The 25,319-nt window shown below is 45.6% G+C and overlaps 2 protein-coding genes across 2 annotated transcripts; both read left to right on the top strand.

Moving 5' to 3' along the window:
* The first annotated feature begins 542 nt into the window (after window positions 1-542).
* STIP1 (stress induced phosphoprotein 1) lies at window positions 543-16,913 on the top strand. Its single transcript, XM_061550077.1, has 14 exons — window positions 543-639; window positions 3,308-3,517; window positions 3,993-4,134; window positions 7,307-7,460; window positions 7,834-8,008; window positions 8,721-8,847; window positions 9,296-9,398; window positions 10,556-10,676; window positions 11,671-11,767; window positions 12,820-12,944; window positions 14,131-14,167; window positions 14,309-14,412; window positions 15,617-15,789; window positions 16,546-16,913. The coding sequence occupies exons 1-14, from the start codon at window positions 622-624 to the stop codon at window positions 16,616-16,618; spliced, it is 1,659 nt and encodes a 552-aa protein (XP_061406061.1). The 5' UTR covers window positions 543-621; the 3' UTR covers window positions 16,619-16,913.
* A 3,941-nt stretch (window positions 16,914-20,854) lies between these two features.
* Window positions 20,855-24,912, top strand: SPRTN (SprT-like N-terminal domain). The gene is made up of 5 exons (XM_061550082.1): window positions 20,855-21,273; window positions 22,164-22,263; window positions 23,451-23,579; window positions 23,976-24,276; window positions 24,643-24,912. The coding sequence occupies exons 1-5, from the start codon at window positions 20,942-20,944 to the stop codon at window positions 24,729-24,731; spliced, it is 951 nt and encodes a 316-aa protein (XP_061406066.1). The 5' UTR covers window positions 20,855-20,941; the 3' UTR covers window positions 24,732-24,912.
* The last annotated feature ends 407 nt before the right edge of the window (window positions 24,913-25,319 follow it).

Below are 25,319 nucleotides of genomic sequence, written 5' to 3'. Positions count from 1 at the left end.
TGTTCCATTTATGGCAGTGTTATATCCAAATGTGAGTTTTTGTTAATTTTGCTGCTTGTACGCCACTGCCAACGCGGTATCACAAAAAAATGTGTTTGCTATTAATATTAGAATTACAAAATACATCTGAATGCGCATACAAGTTGTGGATTTTTTTCAAACAGGAAGCAACTGTCGTATGCGTTTAATTGACGCGATTTTGGTTTAACAAAACACAACAACTTTGATATGAAAAAAAAAGAAATTATAAATGACTGGGACGAGTGACGACAAATTCGCGCATGTTCTGAGCCCACGCCGCCTCCATTCAACACCGCCCAGCCACGGACCGGTTCACTTCCCCATAACGGAGGGGGGGGGAGGTATAATGATCTAGACCATAACGATGTCAACTTAATATAACACGTCAACAAAAAAACATAGTAAAATATTGGAAATATTATCTATCACATTATTCATGCCAAAAAAACGTTTAACTATTATTTAGCGTGTAAATAAAAAAAATGCAGCCAATCGATAAATCCCTCCCCCCGTCTGTGCAGAGTGGACGGCCCCGTGGGAAGGAAGTACGAAAGTTCCAGAAGCCTGCGTCTGAGAAGCGTACGATCGGCAAGGTGCACCATGGCAGATCAAGCTAAGGTACGGCTCTCTGACTTACAAGGCAATAAACAACCGAACGAAATTGAGTTAATCGAGCAAATTTAACGTGCGGTTAATGAATACGACGGCTCAACTGCGCGGCCTGGTGTAAGTTGTCAACCCCGAGGCTTCACCGAGCCTACGCTCTTGCCTAGATCCGTTGTCCGAGCCGGCGTGGGCCATTGACCGCGTGTGGGCTTAGGTCGAGTGAGGATTTACGGGGTTTTGGGAAAAACGTTTTTTCTATATATATTACTACCGTGTGTATTTCAGAATGGTGCTGATTGTGAGCTTGCTTTGATTGAGGGCCGACTTCGTCATTCCTTTTGTTGATTAGCGCTGCGTTGGTTGCGTGGGCCCTAGACATTAAAGTTGGGCCATGAGGCCCCCCGGTAATTGGAGATGCGAGTGACGGTAATGATGATGGTGGTGGTGGTGGTGGATGATGGGTGACAATGGTTTTGGTGACTTGGCGATGTGGTGAGGGTAGTACATGGTGGTGACGATGATTATGTAATGAAATGGACTATGACCAAATCGCCTGGATTGCGCCGATCTCGTGAGGCCTCGGAAGCAAAGTCATGTTGTTGAGGCTGTGAAAGGTGCCTGAATAGTGCTTGTTATAGACTGCTGCAAAGGATCGATGGTGGCCATCGGAGAGCGGTGGCGCACAATCAAACGCTCTTCTCTAATTCTTCCATGTCGGTGGTCCCCCCGCCTTCAACACACCCTGACCAAGCGTGGTGAAGTATGGTGAAATCACCATACTTCGCCACCCGGGCGCAGGCCGTTCTCCAGCAATGGATTGACAAAATGGATGTCCGAATGTGTGTATTTATCCTGGAGAAATCCGATGAGCTGTGAAATCTGTTCGCATATATCTAGTAGGGGCGGGTCAGAAACATGTGATTATGATGTTCTTTATGACACGATCGTAACGTTTTTTTTAGGACGTTGGTACTCGTGGTGATGGTTATGAGCATAATGTTCTCTTTATCCAGGGAAGCCTTAGTGCTTTCCATTGTGATGTTTTTTTCCAGTGACATTGACGTGTTTCATGTTGGAGTAAACGGGAGCGCCTATACACTAAAAATTCGGCCACGGAATTAAGATAAACCATTGCTGTACTGCATCTCTTGGTCACCTTGTAGCCGAAATCTACAACACCTAAGCAGTCTTCCATCCTAGTACCGTACTGGCCAAGCTTAACCTTTGTTAGTTTGCAATATCTGACAATGATTAGGCGAATTGAAGGTGCAAGTGACATGGGACAAAATGTCACAATGTACGCACTTTGTTCATTCCGCTGCTGAATGTGGGTTGTTTGACCTTAACACACCGGTGAATGCATATTGTTGAAGGCGGGGAACAGACGTGGGAGCTTAGAAGGACGGTAAAACGATGTATTTTGCAGGGATTCTATCCACAACGTAGCCCTCAATCAAGCCTTGTAACAGCTAGTTTGTGCGTGATGGTTCCCCTTTTAAGCACGATATAGATTTGAGAAGATGGGGTGAATTCCGGATTTATTGCTGATAGATGATAACGGTGATAACAAATAAAGCTCTATGTAACGCCTCTCCAACCAAAATCTGCACAACCTTGCGAGCATCATGGCATGGCAGCCCAGTCACCATTGTTGACTTTGGGCCCCTGTATTGATCAGTGTTAGGCCTCTGCATTACATTCCAATGCGGCATGTCACTTGCACGGTTGCCACATGTTTTAATTTTCATTTTATTATTTTTATCTTCTATCTACGTGACTTTACCGAAAGAACCAAGAATATGAATACCCTTATTTACGCGATCTAAAAACCTGTGTTATGGATTATGTTTCCGTCATGTGGTGGATGTTGCAATGCACATGAGTGCATTATTGTAATGCACTACCAGAGTAATGGCCATATTCTATGCGATATATGTTTTTCATGATGTGTTTGGGCTGGGTGAATTTTCTTTCATGAAAAAATAGATTTTATTTTTGGTGGCATAGAGCCATTAGTAACAGTAGCACCACAATACTCCTTTTCTCAAATCCCACTTACGCTGTCTGCTACATGCTGCTAATCAACAAAGGTGCATGAAGCACATCAGCTAATTTAAATCTAAATGTAGAATGCTTGTAGACTTGCCAAAGTGGATCACAGAGGTGCGAAGAAAGGCTTTTGAGATGCTTTTAATACACACACTACATTAGTAAATTGACATCTGACAAGGATGACGCATTATATTTCGCCATCAGCTCACCGTTATCTTTTAGTGCTCAAGACAATGGCCCAAATAAGGATAATCATACCACTCAAGTGGCACATGCTAACAATTGTCTTGAATAAATATATTTACAAATCACAAATGTATGATATTAAGGTCATTGGTAGCTTTTTAGGAGAAAGAGATCATTCAAGGTGGGCACTATAATATGCTTTATAGCGAATATTTTGTAAAAAAACGAATGTGACAAAACGTACATGGAATATTAAAATAAATAGGAAGCCTATAAAATCGACTATATACACACACACAGCTTTCAGCTCGGGGTGGATACGTCCTTCCCATGGTGATACTGGTAGTATTTGTCACTCAAGTTGGTACTGACCAACCCCTGGACTCGGGGGCTGTTCCTCTGCTCATGCATTTGCTCCTTGCTGTTGTTGCTCCACGCACAGGTGAACGAGCTGAAGGACAAGGGGAACAAGGCGCTGAGCGCGGGGAACGTCGAGGATGCCGTGCGCTTCTACACGGACGCCATTGCCCTCGACAGCCAGAACCACGTGCTCTACAGCAACCGCTCGGCTGCCTACGCCAAGAAGGGCGACTACAAACAGGCGCTGGAGGATGGCTGCAAGACTGTGGAGCTCAAGCCCGACTGGGGCAAGGTGACTTCAGCGATGTTTGGTGCATGCACAGCACAATGTTGGGGTTTCAGCGAGCTGCGAACAAAGGGTGACTTCATAATAAAGGTGTTTTTTGGGTTAGGTCGCGTCAATATAAATGTTTTGTTCATCCACCATCACCAGACACAGCCAATTAATAAGGTTTGTCACATAATTGGCTGTGTCGGGTAGTGGTGGGTGAACGACACATTTATATTTATGCGATCCAACCCAAAAAAAACTTCATTATGAATAATGTTGGTCGCGTAAGCCTACGTGTGTTAACGGGTGACTTGAATGAACTGCTGGTGGCGATGCCCTTAGTGTGCCTTTTGGCAAAGCATCGGTTTGATATTTTTTGCGTACGGCTGTTTGCCCTTTGTAAATATTATTGTATCGCTACCTTGCTATAAATTGGTGCTGAATAAATTAATGGAACCGTTCGTTCATTGGTGATCTGTCTTTTGACTTTGTGCAGGGTTACTCTCGGAAGGCGGCAGCTCTCGAGTTCCTGGGGCAGCTGGAGGAGGCCAAGAAGACGTACACGGAAGGGCTGAAGCACGAGTCTGGGAACACGCAGCTTAAGGACGGACTCAAGAACGTTGAGAAACGCATATCAGGTGCCAGTTTTGCATGCAAGCCCATGTGTTTGGAATTCCTAATTTGTAGTGTGATGATAATTGTTTTTTTTACCCTTTTATCTGGCAACAAAACTGACAGCTTTTTTACGAGGAGTCCTGTTTGCATAGACCACAATACCTGCAGTCATAATGCAAACAAAAAACATAACTGATAATGTATGCACTGTCCTTGAAGTTGATTGGTCCACACCCGAGACAGCTTTCCTTAGAGCCTAGTCTCACAGTGGTTGGACCAGATGACTCCAAAAGGGGTTATGACTGCAGGTATTGTGGTCTATGCAAACATGACTCCTTGTAAAAAAAGGTGTCAGTTTTGTTGCCAGATAAAAGGGTAAAAAAACAATTGTCATATGTTTTACTGGCAAATGAGGTTCCAATGTTGTAGTGTGGATGCTCAACTGTTAATTGTATTCATTTTCCTACTATAATAAGCCAAGAATGGGTGTGTCCTGTGCATGACGTCACTCCACATGAGGCCCACTCCCCCACGGGACATCACTCCACATGAGGCCCAACCCCCCTCATTAATATTCATGAATGTGTGCATTTTTACACAAACGCAGAGGAAGGTCGAGCTGATTTAAAAAATGTATTACGCAAAGTCGCTTCAAATATGAGGTTTCTTTACAGAAAGTGACGGTAAATAATAAATATACGCAGTACACTGCTACATCCGTACGTGACGTCACTGCAAAAGAGGACCCCTCCCGTCATTAATAATCATGAGCGGGTGGATTTTTACACTCCTGCAGAAGAAGGCCGAGCGGAAAGAAATATTTTTACACAAATTCGCTTTAAATTGGACGTTTCTTTATTGAAAAAGTTAATCAAATAAGCCAGAATGTGTTGTGTGTTCCGCGCGTGACGTCACTCCACATGAGACCCACTCCCTGCGTGACGTCACTCCACATGAGGCCCCCCCCCTCATTAATAATCAGGAGCTGAATTGCTTTTTCGATTGAATATTTCACATTTTCTGCAATATGCAACCCGTCCTTTGACGGGCAAAAAAGCTAGTTGATATATATTTATGCATTGTTTTATATATTTTTTCTATTACGCTATAGTTTTACTGTGGCTGTCAATTTGGTTTTTATTTTATCCGTTTCATAAATTTTTTCCATCACATACTTGGAAAGAATGATGTTTCATTGTATTTTATTATTGCCTTTGTCATTTTGGTGACACAGGTGACACTCTTGATGATGAGACTGTCCTGATCTCATGAATTATAATTTCTGTAAACAAATAAACTTTTTTACCTGAAATTTGAACCAGATGCAAAGTGTGGCACACGACAATGAAATGTGAAATTTGTGATTGTCATTCATGGTTCTGAATGTATTCCTCTTCCTTCCCATAGTCTTTTGGGAAAAAAGTTTGTTAAAGGTATCTGCTCATATACTTGAAAGATCCTGTCTACTGTAAGAAATTTGGTTTTACTTGTGTTAGTAACTTGGTAATTATTCACTCCTCCGTCTTCCCAACACTTTGACGATTTATCATGAGCCGGGTTTGTTGATTTTATACAAGAATCTTAATTTTTTTGGATCATTTCATCGTTCTCATAGAAAAAATACATTACTCGTATGTTTACAAGTTAGCCCATGTCAGCTTCATTTTAATGCTTTTTTATCCAATTTGATATCTCTAATTGAATAATCTCCAAACAACTGGCCCACAATTCACTTAATAATTCAATATTGTCATCCACTTAATCTGCCTGAAAGTTGAAGAGCGAGATGTATTGGGTTATCAGATTTTTTTGTACCGTCTTATTTTCAGTAAAAAAAAAATAGCTCTTATTTGTGCACTTTTGTTCCACATGAGCCGAAATGTAACATTAAATATGTTATTTGCATATATCGTTAATAATTCATTCTTACGTATGTAGTTCGATGTGTAGAAGCGTAATAAATAATTTTAAGCAATTAATTGGTCCTTTATTACTTTCCGAGTTGTTAAGATGTCTTCATTTGGCTCCACCCACTGGCGGAGCCAGTGTAGGGGGTGGGGTGGCACGGGCCCCCCCAATGATCCGATCGAAATCCCTAATTTCAATCGGATCATTTGGGTTTATTAGTAATACATCGGCATTTTGCGACCCCCACTGCCACTGTGTAGCATATTATTACGTGCCAGGGACTGAGATGATAGTACAATAGTCTGAGTCCATAATTGGACAATAAGTAACGGCAAAGCTGTTATAAGTGACTTACAGAATTGTGCGCAGTTGTGTATACAGTACATGACTTCCCTGAAGGCAAACACCTTCAGCGAGCGCGATGCCAATCACGCAAGGTTCGAATTCGACCTTTGATGGATGGCTTGCGCCATCGCCACACACGCGTCGAATAAAAAGCAAGGCACAAGTCCTTACTAACAATTATCATTTTTCATTGCTGGAGGGGTTGCCCCCCCCTACCTGAAAATTCTGGCTCTGCCATTGGCTCCACCTTAGGAACTTCAACTACATTTTAAGACTAATAATTTGGTGTTGTGGGCAGTCTGCTTGTTTATCTCCACTAGTTACATTTCATGCTGTATTATAATTACATTGTATAGTTGCATTTTAGTCAACGTATAAAATACAATTGTATAAGTAAGACAGTCAAAATATAAATATGAACAAGATGGCAAAAACGCGACGTAAATATTGATCGCCAAAACTAATCCTGGTTCCTCATTGTGGCATTTTATTACATTGCTGGAGGGGGTAAATTGTGACATGTCCGCTGCCTATGCAGGAGTTTTTATATAGATTTTTGGATCAATATAGAGATGGCTTTTTATTTTTGAAAACGTAACACGAAACTTGCTCTCCGCATGAAAAAGAGAATGTCAGTTATAGCACCGAGTACGTGGCTTCTCGCTCTCACCCTTGGTTGACCCATACCCACCAGGTTTTTTGAGCTGGTGGGTTGAATAGAACTCGTTTGGGGCTTTGCCAGGAAGGACCCCTTGGAAGATAACTCGCTTGGGGGGGATTTGCAAAGAGGCACTCTTAAGAAAGCTCGCTTGGGGGGAATCACTTGGGAATTTTCCATGAGGGACCTCCTAGGGGATGGCATGAGAGGGTGGATGCTACTACACACTGTCTTGGTATTGTTCCCACACCTGACTTGACTTTTGTCTTGCAATAATTCCACAGCCACCAAGACGCGATCATCGCTGTCCAACCCGTTCTCCAGTCCTGACCTCATCAAAAAGCTGGAGAGCGATTCTCGGACGCGACCGTGGCTGGGAGACCCCACTTACCAGCAGCTGATCACTGAGCTGCAGGCCAACCCCAACCTCATTGCCAGGTGTGATGGCACAATCTTGTGCAGCTGCCAGACTCCAGCCGATGCCTCCACTGGCACCCAATTCAATTCTAGATCAATTTAAAGATCGCACTGTCTTCACAATCCTCCACGGACTCACCCTTGCCTACCTCTCCCACTCATTTCACTCTACTTCCCTCCACGTATTTTCTGCTACCGCAATCAAAGTCTCATTAGGAGGCGACTCATTCTGTCGCAACAACCCCTACATTATATTTTTGTATTACTGTGCATGTAACTGCTGCTCCCCCTGTGGGCTGTGACACCGCATGGCCTGTGACGCTTAACTGGGCTGTGACGCTGCTCGAATTGTGACACCGTGCTGCGTGTTGACGGTGTTTTGCCGCCGTTGCAGCAAGCTGCAAGATCCGCGGGTGATGGTGACGCTGAGCGTGCTGCTGGGAGTCGACCTGCAGATGCATGACGATGACGAGGACGACTCGCCCGCCACGCCTCCAACCAAATCGACGCCCAAACCGGAGCCTAAACCAGAGCCCATGGAGGAGGACATTCCTGAGAACAAGCGCCAGGTTTGCATTGGGGGGAAAAAATATATCTGTTTGATTAACGACACCATTCTTGATTTATATTTATGGTGGTAGCAACTGGAGAAATGGACTGTGACCTGCTTTTGAGCACGCTTTTAAACAAAAAGTACCCAAAATATGGAATTATCGAGAATCCGATTATAACATTTGGTTTCAGCACTCTTCAAAAACGTCCATATACAAAGTTCCTTAAGCCTAAGTAAAAAAATAAAGAAGGTTAACATTTCCACTTGCAATTTTGGTCAGCCCATAACTGGAAAATTTGGTTTGTGGATATGTCAAGTTTTAAGCATATTAAATAAAATAAAAAATCCTATTTTACAGAACTGTCCCATTGACTGCTGGATGAAGGCCTCCCCTTTGTTATTCATGACAGTTGTATGTAGGCATGCAACAAATCACCCAACCTTGGTCGTAAATTACACTTCTCAATTTAGTGTCACGATTCGATTCAAGAATCCATTCTTTTTTTGTCCCATTTTTACATTTGTATTGTCTATATTCATATATTATTTCTCATACAGTTCCACTAGACTCTTGTTTAATAAGCCGTGAATCCATAAAATGTGATCGCGAGGTTGCGATCCGATTTTTAAGTAAAGTAATTGACGTGCCAGACTCGGTCATGAGCAGCTCAACAAATCGGCCAGTGTATTTCTAAGCAGCGATAGTTGAGCTTGTTCACATTTTTCAGGCTCTGCAAGAAAAAGAACTTGGCAATTCCGCATACAAGCAAAAGAACTTTGATGTGGCCTTGGAGCATTACGACAAAGCGTTTCAGCTGGACCCAACTAACATGACTTACCTCTCCAACAAGGCCGGTAAGACCACCGTCCACTGCACAACCAAGCCGAGCCAGGGCCCTGCCAAGCCAGCCGGCATTGTTCAAGAGGCACCAGAATGCTTTTCGACTGTTAATGGTTACGCCCTGTAACGAATGAGTACAGTCGCATGCATGTGAATTTATGCCGTGTCTTCGGTGTACTTACTGATGTCACGTGCACTGAAATGCATCATTACAATGGCCCTGCTTGGTCCCCGATCCAGATGTCTTCTGAGGGTTGCATATCAAGGGTTTGATTCCAGCTCGGCACAGGAAAGTAGCCAGTGGAAAATCACCCATACCGCAGTGGATCTGCACTGACTCGGCTAGCATTTACCGCTGGAAAAGTGGTATTGGTGACATTGCAGTGCCGGTGACATTAATCTACATTCTCGGAGGAGAATGAGAATAACCCAGCACTGGTTCGTGTTGTACGTACGTTGCAGCGGTGTACTTTGAGCAAGGCGAGTATGAAAAGTGCCGGCAGGAGTGCGACAAAGCCATTGAGGTGGGACGAGAAAATCGCGAGGACTACAAGGTCATGGCCAAGTGAGTGTGCTAGTGTCTGCTTCAGGAGTGAGAAAAACTTACAGATGCTTGGGGCTCTCATTGTAAGGGAGGCTTATACGTGATTAAATAGCTACCTTAAAAAATGTAAGCTACCTTATACGTGACTTGGCCAGGTGGCTCAGGTCATAGCGCTAAGTCGGGTACCACTGAGATCCTCGGTTAAAATCCAGGCAGCTGCCTGTGATTAAATCAGGTTCTGAAGTGTAGTTATTCGGCATCAATAGCTGTACATAAATTCCACATCAAATTTGGTTGTGCACCTAATTTGGTATCCGCTTCTGTGGGTCTTTCTCCAACACAGTGGCTTCCACTGCTCAGATGGAATCTTCATATAGTGCCGTGACACCGATAGCACAATTGGGATACAATTGATTGGGAGGGGGATATTTTTACAATCATGAGACTACCTTGAACTAGGAGTCAAACATTTGGATGTATGCATCTACAATGGACAACAACAATTGTGATGTATTAAGCTTTGTAGGAAAACCATGTAGAACATGGGCATAATGTACAAACGCTGCCTTTCTGTGTGGAGGTTGTATGTTCTCCCCGTTTTGCGTGGGTTTTCCTCCAGGTTCTCTGGTTTCCTCCCGTGGCTAGACAAAACGTGATGGTGTCAGTTGTTTGGGCCAAACGTCCCAGTGCCTGCGGGCTGATCAATTGTGATTGCACTCGGCAATATCGCCCCCTAGAGCTAAAAACTTGGCAGGACCCTCCTGAAAAAGAGTCTCGAGACTCGGTGAGACTTTCTTGGATAAACAAGCATAATACTATAAACTATAAAAAATGTATACATCTTTTTCAAAAGCAACCTGGCTATCACAAATGACAGCTCAACGAAGTGGCTTAGCAAGTGGAAATTTATAGCAGCCAAATACTCTAAAACACCTATTTCTAAATGGGGAGGGAAAAGAGAAAAATCCACGTGAGCAGGAGGAGAACATGCAAACTCCAAATATACAGGCATCAGGAGTTTGGGATCGAACCCACAACGTCCTGTATGCCAGGCGAGGTAGTTAACATCTCGCCGCCATAATACTAATAACGCAACTAATAAGCACGAGCTTTGAAGTTGTCTTGAATTAATAGGATGCAGCGGTGATATGACTTGTCCATGATTTGTCACATCACAGAGCATATGCACGCATTGGAAACTCTCACTTCAAGGAGGAGAAGTACAAGGAGGCCATCCAGTCCTTCAACAAGGCCCTTACGGAACATCGCACACCTGACGTCCTCAAGAAGTGCCAGCTGGTGAGATATCCCCACACAGCTGGTGTTTGTTTAATGCAGCCAAGGATTATATTATTCTCGAGCCGTGGTTCCGAGAGACCATGGCTCACCGGCGTAAATATTGAGGGTACTTCTGAGATGAAAGCGATAATAAAGAACCGATAGGGAGGTGAGAGAGCTGTAGACAAGTGCTAAGGATTATTGGGATACAAGCAAAAAACTGGGAGACTTTTGGCGGTCATGGACGGATGTCAAAACATGACATCACGTGGGCCACCAGCACAAGCTAATTTTATGATGTGGCCTGCTGGAAAATATCTAACTGAAGAACTCTAGGGCAATTTCTCAGGGCAGTTGTCGCCAGCGATGCATCCACTTAGAGCATGGCAGAAATAGCATATAGTGATGTGGTTTTGTCTTCACTCAGTGGGAGGTTGGTCATTCTCCATTGCTGCCCTTGTAGTCTGGAACGCTTCGCTGTTGATTCTTTACCCCTGTTCAAGTTCAGGCTCAAGACCTCTTCCCTCTGCCTATAGCTGTCTCTTTCGGTAATATAAATGATGCCCACCTTTTTTGTAGAGCGTCTTGAGATTTGGTTGTATTTAGACACTAATTAAATCCCAATTGTATCGCAGCTTCCCTACAAAACAAATAATTGAGCAGTAAACTTTGGCAGTGATGATTGGCCCTCGGCTATTGTAGAGTATATCGTGGACCTTGTGTATCCTTATTGGAAAAAGGTTTTTGGTTGCATGCCCTGTGTCAAGAAAAGAGGCCATCAGACCTTGATTTATGATGCCGCCACATCTTCGTAATTGCTTCATTCCTTTTGCTAGATCCTGCAGCTTTTGTATAAGCGACATTTAGAAGAAGTATTTTTGCAAGGATTCATGTAATCGATTGGCATATCCGTGGTTTAATGTAAGAAATGCATGGTAAGCTAGCCCAAAAGAAAGTGTTCGGCGTCTGCTGTTGGTTAGCCTTGGCTCACCAAAATGGTATGCGCTCTGCACAGGCGGAAAAAATTCTGGCAGAGCAGGAGCGCTTGCTATACATCAACCCTGAACTGGCCCTGGAGGAGAAGACCAAGGGGAATGAGAGCTTCACTAACGGTGCGTGTCTTCGACACCCTGTCCCTGCAGAGCCCTGACAAGACACTCATTGCAAAGCTGTTCATCCAGCAAGATGTGTTTATGGATGCTGGCTTGATTAACCTTTCACCCATTTGACAACGTAAATGTTCCAGCCTCATAGTTGGCACCTGTCGCAGCCAGTAGTAATGGTTGCCATATGTGCTTGCGTAACCGCCCGAGTTGCAGTGCGTATCCAATAGCCGTGTTCCAGCTGTGTGCCTCCCTGTGGATTTATATAATGTGCAGCTCTTTTGTCAATCCACTGCCGGCTGAAGGCTTCCGCACGCCGTGTCAGTTATGCAGGTTGTTTGACCATACTTCACCACGCCAGTCAGTTGTGGCTGGGTGAAAAATGGAAGGGGGGGGGTCCCAGGGACTGGTTCAGACTTCACGTGCCATTGATGTTAGCGAACTTGTATTTCCCGTGTTCACAGCGCCCGCCCGCCCTAGTATATTTAATGAAGATTAAGACAAACGAAAGTCATGCGTCACTGTTTTTAATCATTGTTAACTTTTAACCGTTCGTAACTCTTACCACGCATGCGATAATAAAACTGAAATTTTATTACAGTTTATCCTCGTTATTCACGAACTTGCTATCCGCGATTTTGGCCATACGCGAATCGCATCTGGTACTCTACTGCGTTGAGAGAAAGAAAGTGGTGAGAGAGAAAGTGATGCAATACTTTAATATTTATAATTTAATATTTTTATAAACCAAATTTAACTTTTTGGTGATATGATATTTTTATGTATTTAATAGCCTATATATTTAAGGTTTCCGTTGGTCAATATCATTATCCATGAAATTTGCTATTCATGACCATCCTCGGAACGTATCCCTCACAAATAACGAGGGAATACTGTACAACGGTGCAGCGCTTGATTGGGGAAAAAAAGTTTCGGTTGCATCCGCCTGCATATTCCCGCGAAGCTTCGCAAGGACAGCCGGTGCCGTGTGGGTAATGGGAGCTGCGACATGCCACACCGATGCACTTATTGCCACCGTCCTTGTTCCCGATTCCACACAGGGGACTACCCGATGGCCATGAGGCACTACTCGGAAGCCCTGCGCCGCAATCCCAACGACGCCAAGCTGTACAGCAACCGCGCTGCATGCTACACCAAGCTGGCGGAGTTCCAACTGGCACTAAAGGTTCTGAGCGCTCTGAATAACATGAGCGGAACATGTACAGCCATTGTCAAATCCACTGCTGGACAAGGGACCTGTTCATGCCGTGTGTGACCAGATTTGACCACGCTGGCCAGTGTGGGTTTGTTGGCGAAGGTGCAGAAAAGTGTATTCATAGATTAAAGATGTCATCGTAGATGTTTTATCCACTCGATTGCCTGTTCAGACGTAGAGTGGATCTCGTCCATTCCTCCTTTAAAGGAGTTGAAGACAGCAGTAGCGGAGTTTTTACGATGCGGTCAATGGTTTGGGATTTGTGGCCGTTTTGCGCATCGGGTGACTGCATCGGCCATGCACGGTCCTGATTCGGTTGATGGTCGACCGTTGCCGGTGTGGAAGGTTCGATGGTAGGATCTTGTATGAGATGTTTACTTTTGACGTCGGTCACAGTCCAGACTTGCTTCCATTTCTTGCCTTCATTTTAATTTGTGGAGTGGAGTCGGGCTGCATTGATCCAGAAGGGGTGGTGTGATTTTAGGCAAACAGGCGGCGCTGGGTTTGTCTCGATGTATTGGAAGGTGCGGGTTGACGAGAAAGTACGGGACAACAATAGATCCTGCTGCACTGCCTTCTGCTGCCAACCAATGCAGTCTTTAACAACACCAACCCTATCGTGCACAGCAGTTGCCTGTCCAAACACTACAAGCTTGATCCTGCTTGGCTTCAGAGATTGGACAATATTGAGCAAAGTCAGGGTGATTTGGTCATAGATTAACCATGTAAATGCAGGCAAAACATTAGATAATTGGTAACCTTTTATTAATCCGCTCCTGAATTAAGACCCCCCATGCTCTATCGGTCGTGGCGATTGTTTGACCATACTTCACCATGGTGGTCAGTGTGGGTTGGTGGGGAGGGAGTGGGGGTCCAGGTGTTCATCCCTAGAACCATATACCTGCTTCATTAGTACACACCTCCGATTAGTGTGGTTAACTATGTGCGGTGAAAAATAATTTCTGCATGCACCAAACAGTTTGAATAGGTTGTACTGTAAATAGTTTGCCGAAATTTGCAAATCTGTAATATGTTGTTGGAAGTGCCACAGATCCTGCATTGTTTTGTTGCATCCCCTTGTCAGTGCGCTCATATTTTGTAACTTCTTCCTCCAAATGGCAACGCTAAACATTGACTGTTGACTCTGCGCCGACAGGACTGTGAAGACTGCATCCGATTGGATCCGACGTTCAGTAAGTGTTTCAAGAGATGCTCCTTTGCACAAGTGCCATTGACAATGTAATTGGCTGCTTTAAGCCCCATTTGTACCCCCTCCAAGCCATTGGAATTCAAAACTAGAGTCAATGTGGGAATATTCAAATTGTGTTTTCCAGTTAAGGGCTACACCAGGAAGGCTGCTGCCATGGAAGCAATGAAGGACTTTGCCAAAGCCATGGATGTCTATCAGAAGGCCATCGAGCTCGACCCTAACTGCAAGGTACTGCCTGCCACACTCTCCTTCGTGTTGGTGTCTGATAGAGTCAGACACCAACACGGAATGCACTGATTGATAATTTTAAAACAGATTTCTCAGGCATTGGGTCGCATGCCCTGAGAATGGATGTTTTCAATTGTATTTGTATTGTGTAATGGGTTAATGTGACCTATGGAGCCACAAGGTGGTGCTGCTACATTCACCACAATGAAAAAGATATTTACTTGAGGTGGCTGGATGACTTGTCAGAACGCTGAGCTGTCAACGCTTGGATACCCTGGGTTCAAATCCAGGCCCAGCCGCCCTATGCTTAAACCGGGTTCTCCACTGAGTTAATGATCTCAGCTTGGTCACCAATGACAGGATATAAGAACCCATGATATTAACCATGGTCCTGCACGCAAGCTAATTTTATCCCTGTGAATTCAAAATATCAGTTTGATGACCACGTGACGATCATTGCTACTGTGTGGACCAGAGGTCACTTGAAGGTCATGTCAACGGTAGATCTGTGTTATCCGTTTCTGCAGACCATTCTTTAACACGAAGGGTTGCACTTCTCTGCGAGAGGTCTGACTTAGCATAATTTGGATAACAATTTTGAGAAAATAAAAAAGTCTTGAATCGTTACCCAAATCATCTTATCAAAAGGCATGAATTATAATACAGTAGAAGCTGTATTTAAGCACACTCCTTGGGAACGAGGCCAACTGTGCTTATGTATGAGGTGTGCTTAGATCAGATCTTGCCCTTTGGCTTCCCCCACTAGTGCAATGTAAGCATGTATTGTTTATATCAGATCTGTGCTTGTATTGTCAAGTAAAAGCGATGTCCTGCTCAAGTAAGCCTTGAGGTGGTGCCCCTCTCTTACGGCAGGGGCGAGTATATCTACGGGACAACCACTTTACTTCCTCACAGATTGGTACTAATTGCATTGACCCCGGAGGAATGATGGGCTGAGTCAACCCCCAGCCAGGATTTGAATTGAAATCATAGGATTTTAATTCCCAACATTCCGATCGCGAGCAGCTGACTCTACCACAGAGCCACCTGGCCGGATCGCTTACATATACGGTGCTTGTGTGTGTGTGTATATATATATATACACACACACACAAGCACGTGCTTCTGCTGTGCTACTCGTGCGCGGTGGCGTTTTTGCCTGTGGTTTTCGTACACGGTTGCCTCCCCTCTGCGTCGTGCTTAGGAAGCGACAGAAGGGTACCAACGGTGCACCATCTCGCAGTACACGCGAGAGGATGACCCGGAAGCCGTGAAGAGACGTGCAGCGTCTGACCCTGAGGTGCAGCAGATTATGTCGGACCCTGCGATGCGTATCATCCTGGAGCAGATGCAGAAGGATCCGCGGGCCCTGCAAGAGTGAGTCCCACACAGAACCACGGACATGGGTTACTCACAGTTATGTGGCCATCGTAATTCGCAGTTGGATGAAGGCCTCCCGGAGTAGTTCTCTCATGGTCCTGTGATGTAATAATCCATCTAAAATCTACATTCGAGCTGATTTCACTGCTCCTTTGTGGTGGACGTGTTTACTCCTTTGGCTGCCACTGTGATTATCACACCCATAATCCCTTTATAGTAATGTGTCGTGCCCAAGCCCACTTTTACTCTTCATATGCATCTATGCAGCCATGCCATCAAAACCTCTAGCTTTTAATGCGTCCATCTACACTTGCTGTATACTCTGCTGCTCCATTTTGATTCGAAACATTGTCCCGTCTCTGGTGCTTGCCTTGTCCTACGGGACACTTGCGCAGACACAATCTGGGAATCCTCCCGAGCCTTCACTCCAGTAAATAAGATGCACGTCGGATGTCCAGGCAGCGTGCATTGTGATGCCAGTACAGTTAATTTATTCGAGGTTCAGCCACGTACACCTCCAGTGCACTCGTCACTCTACAGCAGTACTCACCCCCCCCCCCCCACTCTCTGCTTCCACCCATACTCCGCTCCCCCACACATCTCAACCGTCCCAGCCCCACAGCTCAATTTCAAGTCCTCACTTGTATTGAGTGGTGAACCTTGCTACACTTGGCAGAAGTTCTTTTGTAAAAAAAAAAAAATCCGAGTGATCTTGTTCAAATGAACGCGTGTAAATACTTGGCTCTCTTGCAGGCACTTGAAGAACCCAGGGATTGCGAAAAAAATCCAGAAGCTGATCGACATCGGCCTCATTGCCATTCGGTGATGCCTTCAACTACAAGGGAAAAGATAACTAAATAATGAATCCTCCAGCCTGTGTCAAACGGCCCAAAGTAAAGGCACACCCACGCACGTGAATACAACTTGTATGGCACCGCCATCTATTCACGATGATGACTCGATGAGGGGGTGGGAGGGGGAATGTCTGTTTAACATAGTGGCTCATTGTTAGCGTTTTTCAGTTTGACATTGTGTGCGGCCACCCGCCACCTTTGGTTGTGTGCTTTGGTGCTGTGGTCTTCGGCAATTATGGTAGAATAAATGACAGATCGAACATGAAAGACGCCTCCAGAAATGATTAATGAACCACGTCTTGGACCTCTCTCCTGTGTTTGCTCTGGTTCTCCCTTGCCTTCCTATGCATGTGAAAATGTCCACAGGGCACGCATACCTAGTTACCAACACGATGTTAGGCTGCGCACTTCATTCCCATTTAAAATTGGATGTGGGAATTGTATTATTACATTCATTTAAAATAGGAAGCATTTTTTAAAAAATGTAATGCATAATTGGAACTTATTTCAAGTTACTGTGTCTTATTGTAAAAAAAAATATCTCAGATATTTAATAAACATTTAGTTGGCATTTGAAAACAATCACTGTGTTGGAATTTACATGTTGATATGTGAAATCTGAAACTATTTTTTCATTGATTTTCTTTTCTATATTTAAACATTTTGACACTAGTAGAGATTAGCAAAGATGAGTGGTGTTATAGATTATTTTCCACTTAAAAGCCTAAGGGGTTTTCGGTGGGAATTTGGCAACTTAAATGCACTTGACCTTACTCTTATAATATGCACTTTTAAGCTTCAAGGTCGAGTTGGGTGGGGTTTATGATTTAGATAAGACTCCTTGTTTTCTCTCCAGGCGTGCTTAAGCCCCAAAAGGTTGTGTTCTAGTGATGGCCACACAATACATCGATTAGCTTAACATTTTTGTTAATTGATGCACTCATCGAACTTTGCGTAAGAATTGATGGCTGCTGAATTTGCCTATGGTTTGCAATTAATATGACCCTCTTGAGTGTTCTTCATTGCAAGGCCCGTGGGCCACTGGCGGCCCCTGGTGACCTTTAGTGTGGCCCCTGACGTGCGGCCCCCGACAATACACAAATGTGAAACCACCCCTTGCAGGCGGTGTGGCGGCCCTCGCACTGATGTCTTATCGGCGAAAGTTGCCCCCCTCTAAAAGTTTGTGAAAAAACACTGCTCTACAACCACATATATAGGCGCTACAATGCACCAAAATATTGACGTCGTTGTGGCCGTATTGTGAGAGTTCATCGAATTGTGAGGGCACGAGGTGTTGAGGCGTAATTAGTCCATGGGCCAGAGCAAACTTTGGTACCACCAATGATCAGAAATGTGACTACCTATATGTGTGGTCAATCAGAGTGAATGTGTTAACCCACTCTTTTCACAATTGTTGGCCACATTCATAAATTTGAACCACTACAGTTATGCCATCGCATGGTACTGTACTGACAGTGAAATATCTGTTCAGGGCTCATGGACTAAGTATCATCAACACGATAATATTGGTCACGACACATACGCAATCTCACCCAAAAATACCTTTGACTATATCAGTGTTGATACCACGAGGACATCAAGGGTGGTCAACAAATGACCCAAGACTTCTGTGTGTCTAACCGTAATTTACATACAAGTAGCACACCCTCCTACACACACTTAGGAGACTATTGCAAGAGTCATACTGGTGTTTTAAATTCCCAGCTGGAATGAGCCGTTTTGTGATCACAACACCAAAGAATCTGGTTTAATAACGGGCGGCTGAAACCCAGATTCTCGAACACGTGTGGAGGTGTGGGTTGGTGGACCAAAAATGTTGTGAAACTCCCCGTGGACGTGAACGTGAAGCTGTAACCCTGCCTTGCCAGAAGAACGTGGTGCAGAAAAACGTGGACTCTGTGTTCCATCCATTTGGGAGAAGTGTTGCCCCCCCTCCCTCGCATGCGTGGTTTACTCAGCGCTCCGGGTTTCTCCCATATATAAACACTGGCTTTACTATCCGGCATCGCCCGGAACTTGGATTCACCACGCCCGGCCGCCTTTGTCTCTCCAGTGGCGATGTTCACACACCACACCAATTACTCGTTTGAGGCTGAGTTGACCTCGGGGAGGCCCAGGACCGGTTCAAATAATCGTCAACGGTGGTGGCCGTGAGCGGGAATCGAACTCGGGTCTCCGGGTTCGTACCATAGCGCGCTCTACACTACAATGCGTTACGCTTCCACGTGCGCGGGTCACGTGACAGAGTTGACGTCACAGCTCACTTGCCGTGCAAAAATATCTGCATTATTGAGCTCCCCTCCCCCCAAAAAACCAAAAGTATATTTTTATAATTTTTGCATAGTGTACAGTCTGGAAAGTACCCAAATGACAAATTTCCAGTTTGTTGCATGTCGGGAAGTACGCTAAACACAAAAATGGCCGCGGCTCCTGTTCGTGAACCGAAGCGGAGTTCGTGAACCGGAGCATATTTTTATGAAATTTTCTGTTCGTGAACCGAGTTGTTCGTGAACCGAAGCGTTCGTGAACCGAGGTATCACTGCATTTTGAACAGACACACATAATCAAAACTTTGCCTTTTATATATATGGAAATAACCCTGTGAGCCATGCGGCTGTTGATTCGGGTGCAACCGCAACAAAACAAAAACATGAACAAAAAACATCTTAAAGTGACTACACACAACAGAAAAATCTTGGAAAAAAACAGCAAAGTCTTCCAGAAAAAAACACCGTATTTCAACGCTGTGTGCAAAAATCCCAGTGGGATGCAAGTCAAACAATAACAACCATAAGACAATGTAGATTAAATGTATCAGGCTCACTGTAGTACAACAAACAAGCATGGCTAAACCAAAACGTTGCGTTAATATGGGGGAGTGCACGTGGTCACCGTGCCTTGCGATTCTGAGTCTGCCCAGCTGCAAACGAAGCGACCGGGGGAGTTGAGAGGGTTGGGGGTGACGATTTTGCCGTAACTGCGCATGCACAATCTATGAAGAGAGGACGTGTGGGCAATTGAACACCACATTACTTCGGGGTTTTGCGGTGGTGGGATGTGATCGCCCTCAACTGGTGTGCAGGTGGTCATCTCCCACGCCTGGTATGCAAGGAGGTCATGGGTTTCGACCCTGCCGCATGAATATTTGGAGTTTGCAGTGTCCCTTCTCCCCGTGGTCGCGTGGAATTGTCTCCGGTTTTTCCCTTCACATTTGCAATCACCGTGCGTTTAGAGTTATTCGACAGATAGACATTTACACACGATAAGCCACTTCGTTGAGCTTATACTGGAAGGAACCGAACCTCCTGGTTACACCAGCCCACAGGGGATTTTATTGTGTCCGTCCGTTAGTCGTGCATCCAAAAATGGGTGGGGCTGGGTGGGGAGGGACTGGGAGGGGCTGGGTGGGGAGGGTGGGAGGGGCTGGGTGGGGAGCGAGGGGAGGGGCTGGGTGGGGAGGGGAGAGACTGGGTGGGGAGGGTGGGGCTGGGTGAGGGGTGGGGCTGGGTGGGGAGGGTGGGGCTGGCTGGGGGGTGGGAGGGGTGGGGCTGGGTGGGGAGGGGCTGGTCACCCCGTGGTGCCCTTATAAAACTCAACGTTTAACCTACTCACGCCGGCTTGTGCCCGCCCTCACAGTCGGGCATATTTGCGGAATACATCACGCCGCCGTTGACCCTGGCCATTGACCGAGCAACCCAACGTTCCTACCAGCTCCCTCCGCAAGAAAACATCTTAAAGTGACTACGCGCAAACAAAAAATCCAGGAAAAAACAGCAAAAACTTCCAGAAAAAGCACCGTACACCGACGCTGTGTGCAAAAATCCCAGTGGGATGCAAGTCAAACAACAACAACAACAACCACAAGACAACTTAGATTAAAGCCATCAGTCGAACTCCGTACTACAACAAACAAAACATGGCCAAACCAAAAAACTTTTTCGAAATCACCAAAATAAATAAGGTCGGCAATGATAAGGGGTTGACAGGTATGCAATACGTAACAACTATATTCCCACATGATTTCCCCGCGCCTCTCTAAAGTTGAACGTATGTAGCTTATTCCCAATGACCTAAGTTATCAACTTTATACTTATTTTTTTTAAATCGCGTTTTGGTCATGATGCGAATGTTTTAAAACGCGTTTTCACCAACACGGCTCGGCTTCCGTAGCCACACACACACACCAATGATGTGCCCCGTTACCCAACGAGCAAATCGTCTCAACAAGTATCTAGCCCGGACATAACTAACATTGACATCGTTAATATATCGATATGGACGCCGACCTCGCCTTCGCACTGCAGCTGCAAAATCAATTTGACTGCGAGGAGGAGGAGCGCGCGGAGGGACGGCCGAAGTTGGCCGATGATGAGGTCGGGTGGGCTAGGCCGAAGCCTCGGTCTCTCCTGAAAGCCCTGCCCGGTGACGTGGCCCCCCGGCCCGGCGATTCCGAGCGCCGGGCTCGGCCTCTCTCCATCGTCGATTCTGCCTGGGAATTGATCGACCCTAGTCCGAACGTGTGGGCGCTCTTCTCTCAGTACAACGAGGCGCTCTTCTGGGGGAAGCTTCAGGGCGTCGAAGTGAAGTGGAGCAAGAGAATGACCCTGTGAGTGCGCTGGCCGTCATGGCTATGGTGATGGTGGTATCAATTAGGTATTTCCGGACAAGTTATTGACATTAACTTGACATTGTTAATAGTTTCAGTAACGTATCACCCCTTGGAATTGAGAGATTGGTCATCTGAGATGTACATCATCTTCTTGGTTCTTTCGGTAAAGTCACGTAGAAGGGAAATGATAAAATAAAACATAAAATACAATTCTCACGACGTTTCGGCCACAACGCAAGCAGCCGTCCTCCTTGCGTTATGGCCAAAACGTCGTGAGAATTGTATTTTATTATGTTTTATTATTTCCCTTCTACGTGACTTTACCGAAAGAACCAAGAAGATGAATCCCTGCAGTCACGAAAGCTTTAAATCGAAATGTACATCATTTTCTGTTGTGATGGTGGTTACGGTGGTGGGTGAAGTATTGTTATAAGGTGTGGTGGTGTGTGGGGGGGAGTGTTGTGTCGGGTGACGACAAGACGGTGTTGTTTTGCTCTACGTGCAGATGTGAGGCCAACATAATCGTCATCTGGTTGCGGATTCGCTCGTTGTGGTTTAAACCCGTCCGCCTGACGCTCTAAATCCAAGGCTTATGTGGGCGCACTCTTTCAAGTCCCGTCAGTGATGCCTTGGAGGATGGTTTTTGATAGGATGCTGGATTATTGCATCCAAATAACTATATTTATCTCGCTTAGCGGTGGCTACGAGTTGTTCTTTCTGGCCTGGCTGGGTGGAGATTGTGCTCCATATACAAGTTCGTTCCCTGCGTATAGAGCACAATTACTGGGCTGTAGCCGCGCATTCGAAGTCCGGTACAAACGATTGTGTTGCCCGTTGGTGTTTCAAGCATGTAAACTGGCTTGTGTGTGTCACCCCCCATGGTGTAGCTGTGCAGGTGTGTGCTGTTACGAGGGCCGAGGCGGCCTTTGCTCCATCAAGCTCAGCGAGCCCCTGCTCAAACTTCGGCCCCGTAAGGACCTGGTTGAGGTGAGCAAATGCTGATGGCTCAAGGTTCCCACTGCCATCAGTTAAGTTTAACCCGTGGTAGGCTTTCGAGACCCATAGTGTTTATGATTAAGGTTTTAATGGGTGAGATCGCGTAAGTATAAATTTGTCAACCCACCACCACGCGATACAGCGCATTTAATGTGTGTCACGTAACAAAACGTGGCAATTAGTAACTGCTTCAGCACACCGGTGTGTTGGAGTCAACCCACATTTACAATTCGAGTACGACGTTTCGCTGATTACAACCAGCTTCATCAGGCGATTTGCCAGAATTGTGAAGGAGTCTTCCTATTTCGGTGCGAATTCATCGCGGTGAGATTGTCGCCCGTGTTAATCGAGAGTCCAAAACCCTGCCTATTGGCCATAAATTGATTGGTGTATTTATACGCAGTCTGACTACTCACCTGGAATGTGCCCGATCTCCACATATCTAGAACGCCAAGCGAGGGTTGTTCCTGCATACTGCTTGGATGGGTGACCACCATTCATAAAACAGGTGTTATTGGCTGCTGCGGGCCGACATTTATGGCAGAGGGCAGTGCGGCAAACCCTATTGTACTGTACTAAGCTCAAACATCTATGCTCTGCTGCCCACCTTCACCAACCCACTCTGACCAGCGTGGTGAAGTATGCTGGATGAGGGCCTCTCATGACTTTCACGGGGTGAGGCAGTGGATTGACAACAAAGGGCTGTACACAATGTACAACACATTTTGTTTCCCCCAATACTATTATCGACTAGGAAACATAGTAATTATCACTTGAAGTTGCTTTTAAAAGTAAAACAGTAACTTACTGTTACAGCATTTATGAATGAAGATTACGTGATAAAAGAGCAATTGTACCGTATCCCATATGGTCTTAACCCAGGGCTCGGCAACCAAAATAAAAAAAAAATTGAGAGCAGCAATGCATGTGAATACAAGGCGGTACTTAATATTAAACCACATTTTTTGTAATCACTATTTTAAAAACAGTACACACAATGATTCGTAATGCCGGACTACAAATCAGTTTCGGGCTTTTAGAAGTTCACCGTTCATCAAAAATAATTCAGGTTTTCTTTTTTACTTTGTAATTATAGTGTCGGGAGCCACAAAGCAGTCCTTAAAGAGCCACAGTTTGCCACCGACCCCCTGGTCTAACCCGCGCTGTTGCTACTACAGACGCTGCTGCACGAGATGATCCACGCGCTGCTCTTTGTGACGCACAACAACCGCGATCGTGAAGGCCACGGCACCGAGTTCTGCAAACACATGGACCGCATCAACAAGGAGACGGGAACTAAAATCACGGTACACTCTCACCCAGGAGGAGCTCTGCCTGCGCAAGCACCCGCTCTCCGGCCATGGTTTTCATTTGTTTGCTTTTTTCCCTCCACAATTTCGGTGTCGGCATCGGCATCGTATGTCAGGAGCCGCCGAAGAAATTTCCATTCGAACTCTTCAGCTCGTGGTGCATTGTCACCCTGTGCCAGAGAACGACGGTCTAGACGCTGGCCAATGTTTCCTGCTTGGACAGGACACGTCGCTCATCGAAGTAGAATTCGTATGTTCTGTCCACCTCCTCAAGTGTAATTCCAAGCGTGCACCTCTGCATTTTTCTGACTTGTTTCAGAAAATGGAACAAAACGTTCTACTTTTGAGGATGTTCAATAACTTCATCACTCTCATCTGCTCTGCTTACGGCAGATCTACCACAGTTTTCACGACGAGGTGGATGTCTACCGCCAGCACTGGTGGCGCTGCACGGGGCCGTGCCGCTTGCGCCCGCCGTACATGGGCTACGTGAAGCGCGCCATGAACCGAGCGCCGTCACCGCGAGACTTCTGGTGGGACGAGCACCAGCGGACGTGCAACGGTTCCTACGTCAAGGTGCGGGAGCCGGAAGACAAGAAGAAGGCGGCTGGCAAGAGCAGAGTTTCGGCCGAAGGAGAGCAGACGCAAGCGGGCGGAGTGAAGGGACGTGCCGACAAGAAGTCGCCGGCCAAAGGTGAAGCAGATGCAGTGCCGCTTGTTTTTGTGCACAGTTGAAGGGCATATTAAAGGGTTTTATTAAAACACATGACAATCCATTTATTTTAATGCAGTTACATTTTAATGCGATAAATCCAAATTGTATTGCATCATTGAATTTATTTTATCGCGTAATTTCCCTCATAGATGCCCGCACGTTGAACTTAATAATTCACTCACTCCACTTAAGCTCCATAATCTCAACAAAGCCATAATTTCCGGATAGTTAACATTTGTGGATAATCAAGTTTCGCTTTAGGATACCCCTCAATTACCTTTGTGTGAGTTAACTCTTGCACCCAAGTTTGTTTTAAAATGCATTTTATTTTATTTCTTTCCACAGACAAGAACGGGACAGACATTCGTACGTTCATCCCGTTCTCAGGAAATGGTTTTCTCCTTGGTGGCGGCGGGTGGCAGCAGCAAAAATAATGGGAGACCACACAGTGCTGTACAAGCCAGTTCCACAACCACGGTGGTAAAAACACCCGTGTCGGGTAGAGAAACTATGACCTCAGCCTCCCAATCAGCAGTTTCTTCCTTCAAAGTGCCTCCTGTCTTTCCGACCGGCTCACAGCCTGCAATGGGAAGCTCGTCCCAGGGCAAAAACGGATACGATCGTGGTCGCTCTATGAGTAACATGGACAGCTGGCTTTTAAAGACCAAGGAAAGCGAGAGCAGAAGTTCCCCCGACGCTTCGATTCTCAACAGGAAGTCTGTCAGCAATCCGAAAGCTTTTAGCAAAGGAGTGTCTCTGAAGGGAAAACCAAAGGGTGATCCCGAAGGTGTAAAAGTCTTGGCTGTATACAAAGGTCGAGAGAGTTTGAGAGACGGAAATGGAGCACCAACTGCTCAGAGTCCGAGTAAACTAAAGAGGCAACACGGAGGCGGTTTCCCATCTCCTTCTCGCATACAAGGCTCCAGAAACGGAAATAATGCATTAGCCAGTGACGCCAAGCGTGAAAAGACCGAGCAGCATACGTCCAGGACTCCCACGCTTACCGAAATGTTTCAAAAGAA

This window comes from Lethenteron reissneri, chromosome 11 (genome assembly GCF_015708825.2).
Source record: "Lethenteron reissneri isolate LAM-NWPU_2019-01 chromosome 11, ASM1570882v1, whole genome shotgun sequence".
Classification (NCBI taxonomy): domain Eukaryota; kingdom Metazoa; phylum Chordata; class Hyperoartia; order Petromyzontiformes; family Petromyzontidae; genus Lethenteron; species Lethenteron reissneri.
Note: the sequence above shows the minus strand (reverse complement) of the source record. Positions and strands in the feature narration are given on the sequence as shown.

Excerpts from the sequence above, each read along its gene's own strand:
- STIP1 (XM_061550077.1), top strand. Across the intron at positions 9,399-10,555 it reads GACTACAAGGTCATGGCCAA|AGCATATGCACGCATTGGAA; the intron begins GTGAGTGTGCTA and ends GTCACATCACAG. Across the intron at positions 10,677-11,670 it reads TCCTCAAGAAGTGCCAGCTG|GCGGAAAAAATTCTGGCAGA; the intron begins GTGAGATATCCC and ends CGCTCTGCACAG.
- SPRTN (XM_061550082.1), top strand. The coding sequence starts at position 20,942 with ATGGACGCCGACCTCGCCTTCGCACTGCAGCTGCAAAATCAATTTGAC. Across the intron at positions 21,274-22,163 it reads TGGAGCAAGAGAATGACCCT|CTGTGCAGGTGTGTGCTGTT; the intron begins GTGAGTGCGCTG and ends CCCATGGTGTAG. Across the intron at positions 23,580-23,975 it reads AGACGGGAACTAAAATCACG|ATCTACCACAGTTTTCACGA; the intron begins GTACACTCTCAC and ends TGCTTACGGCAG.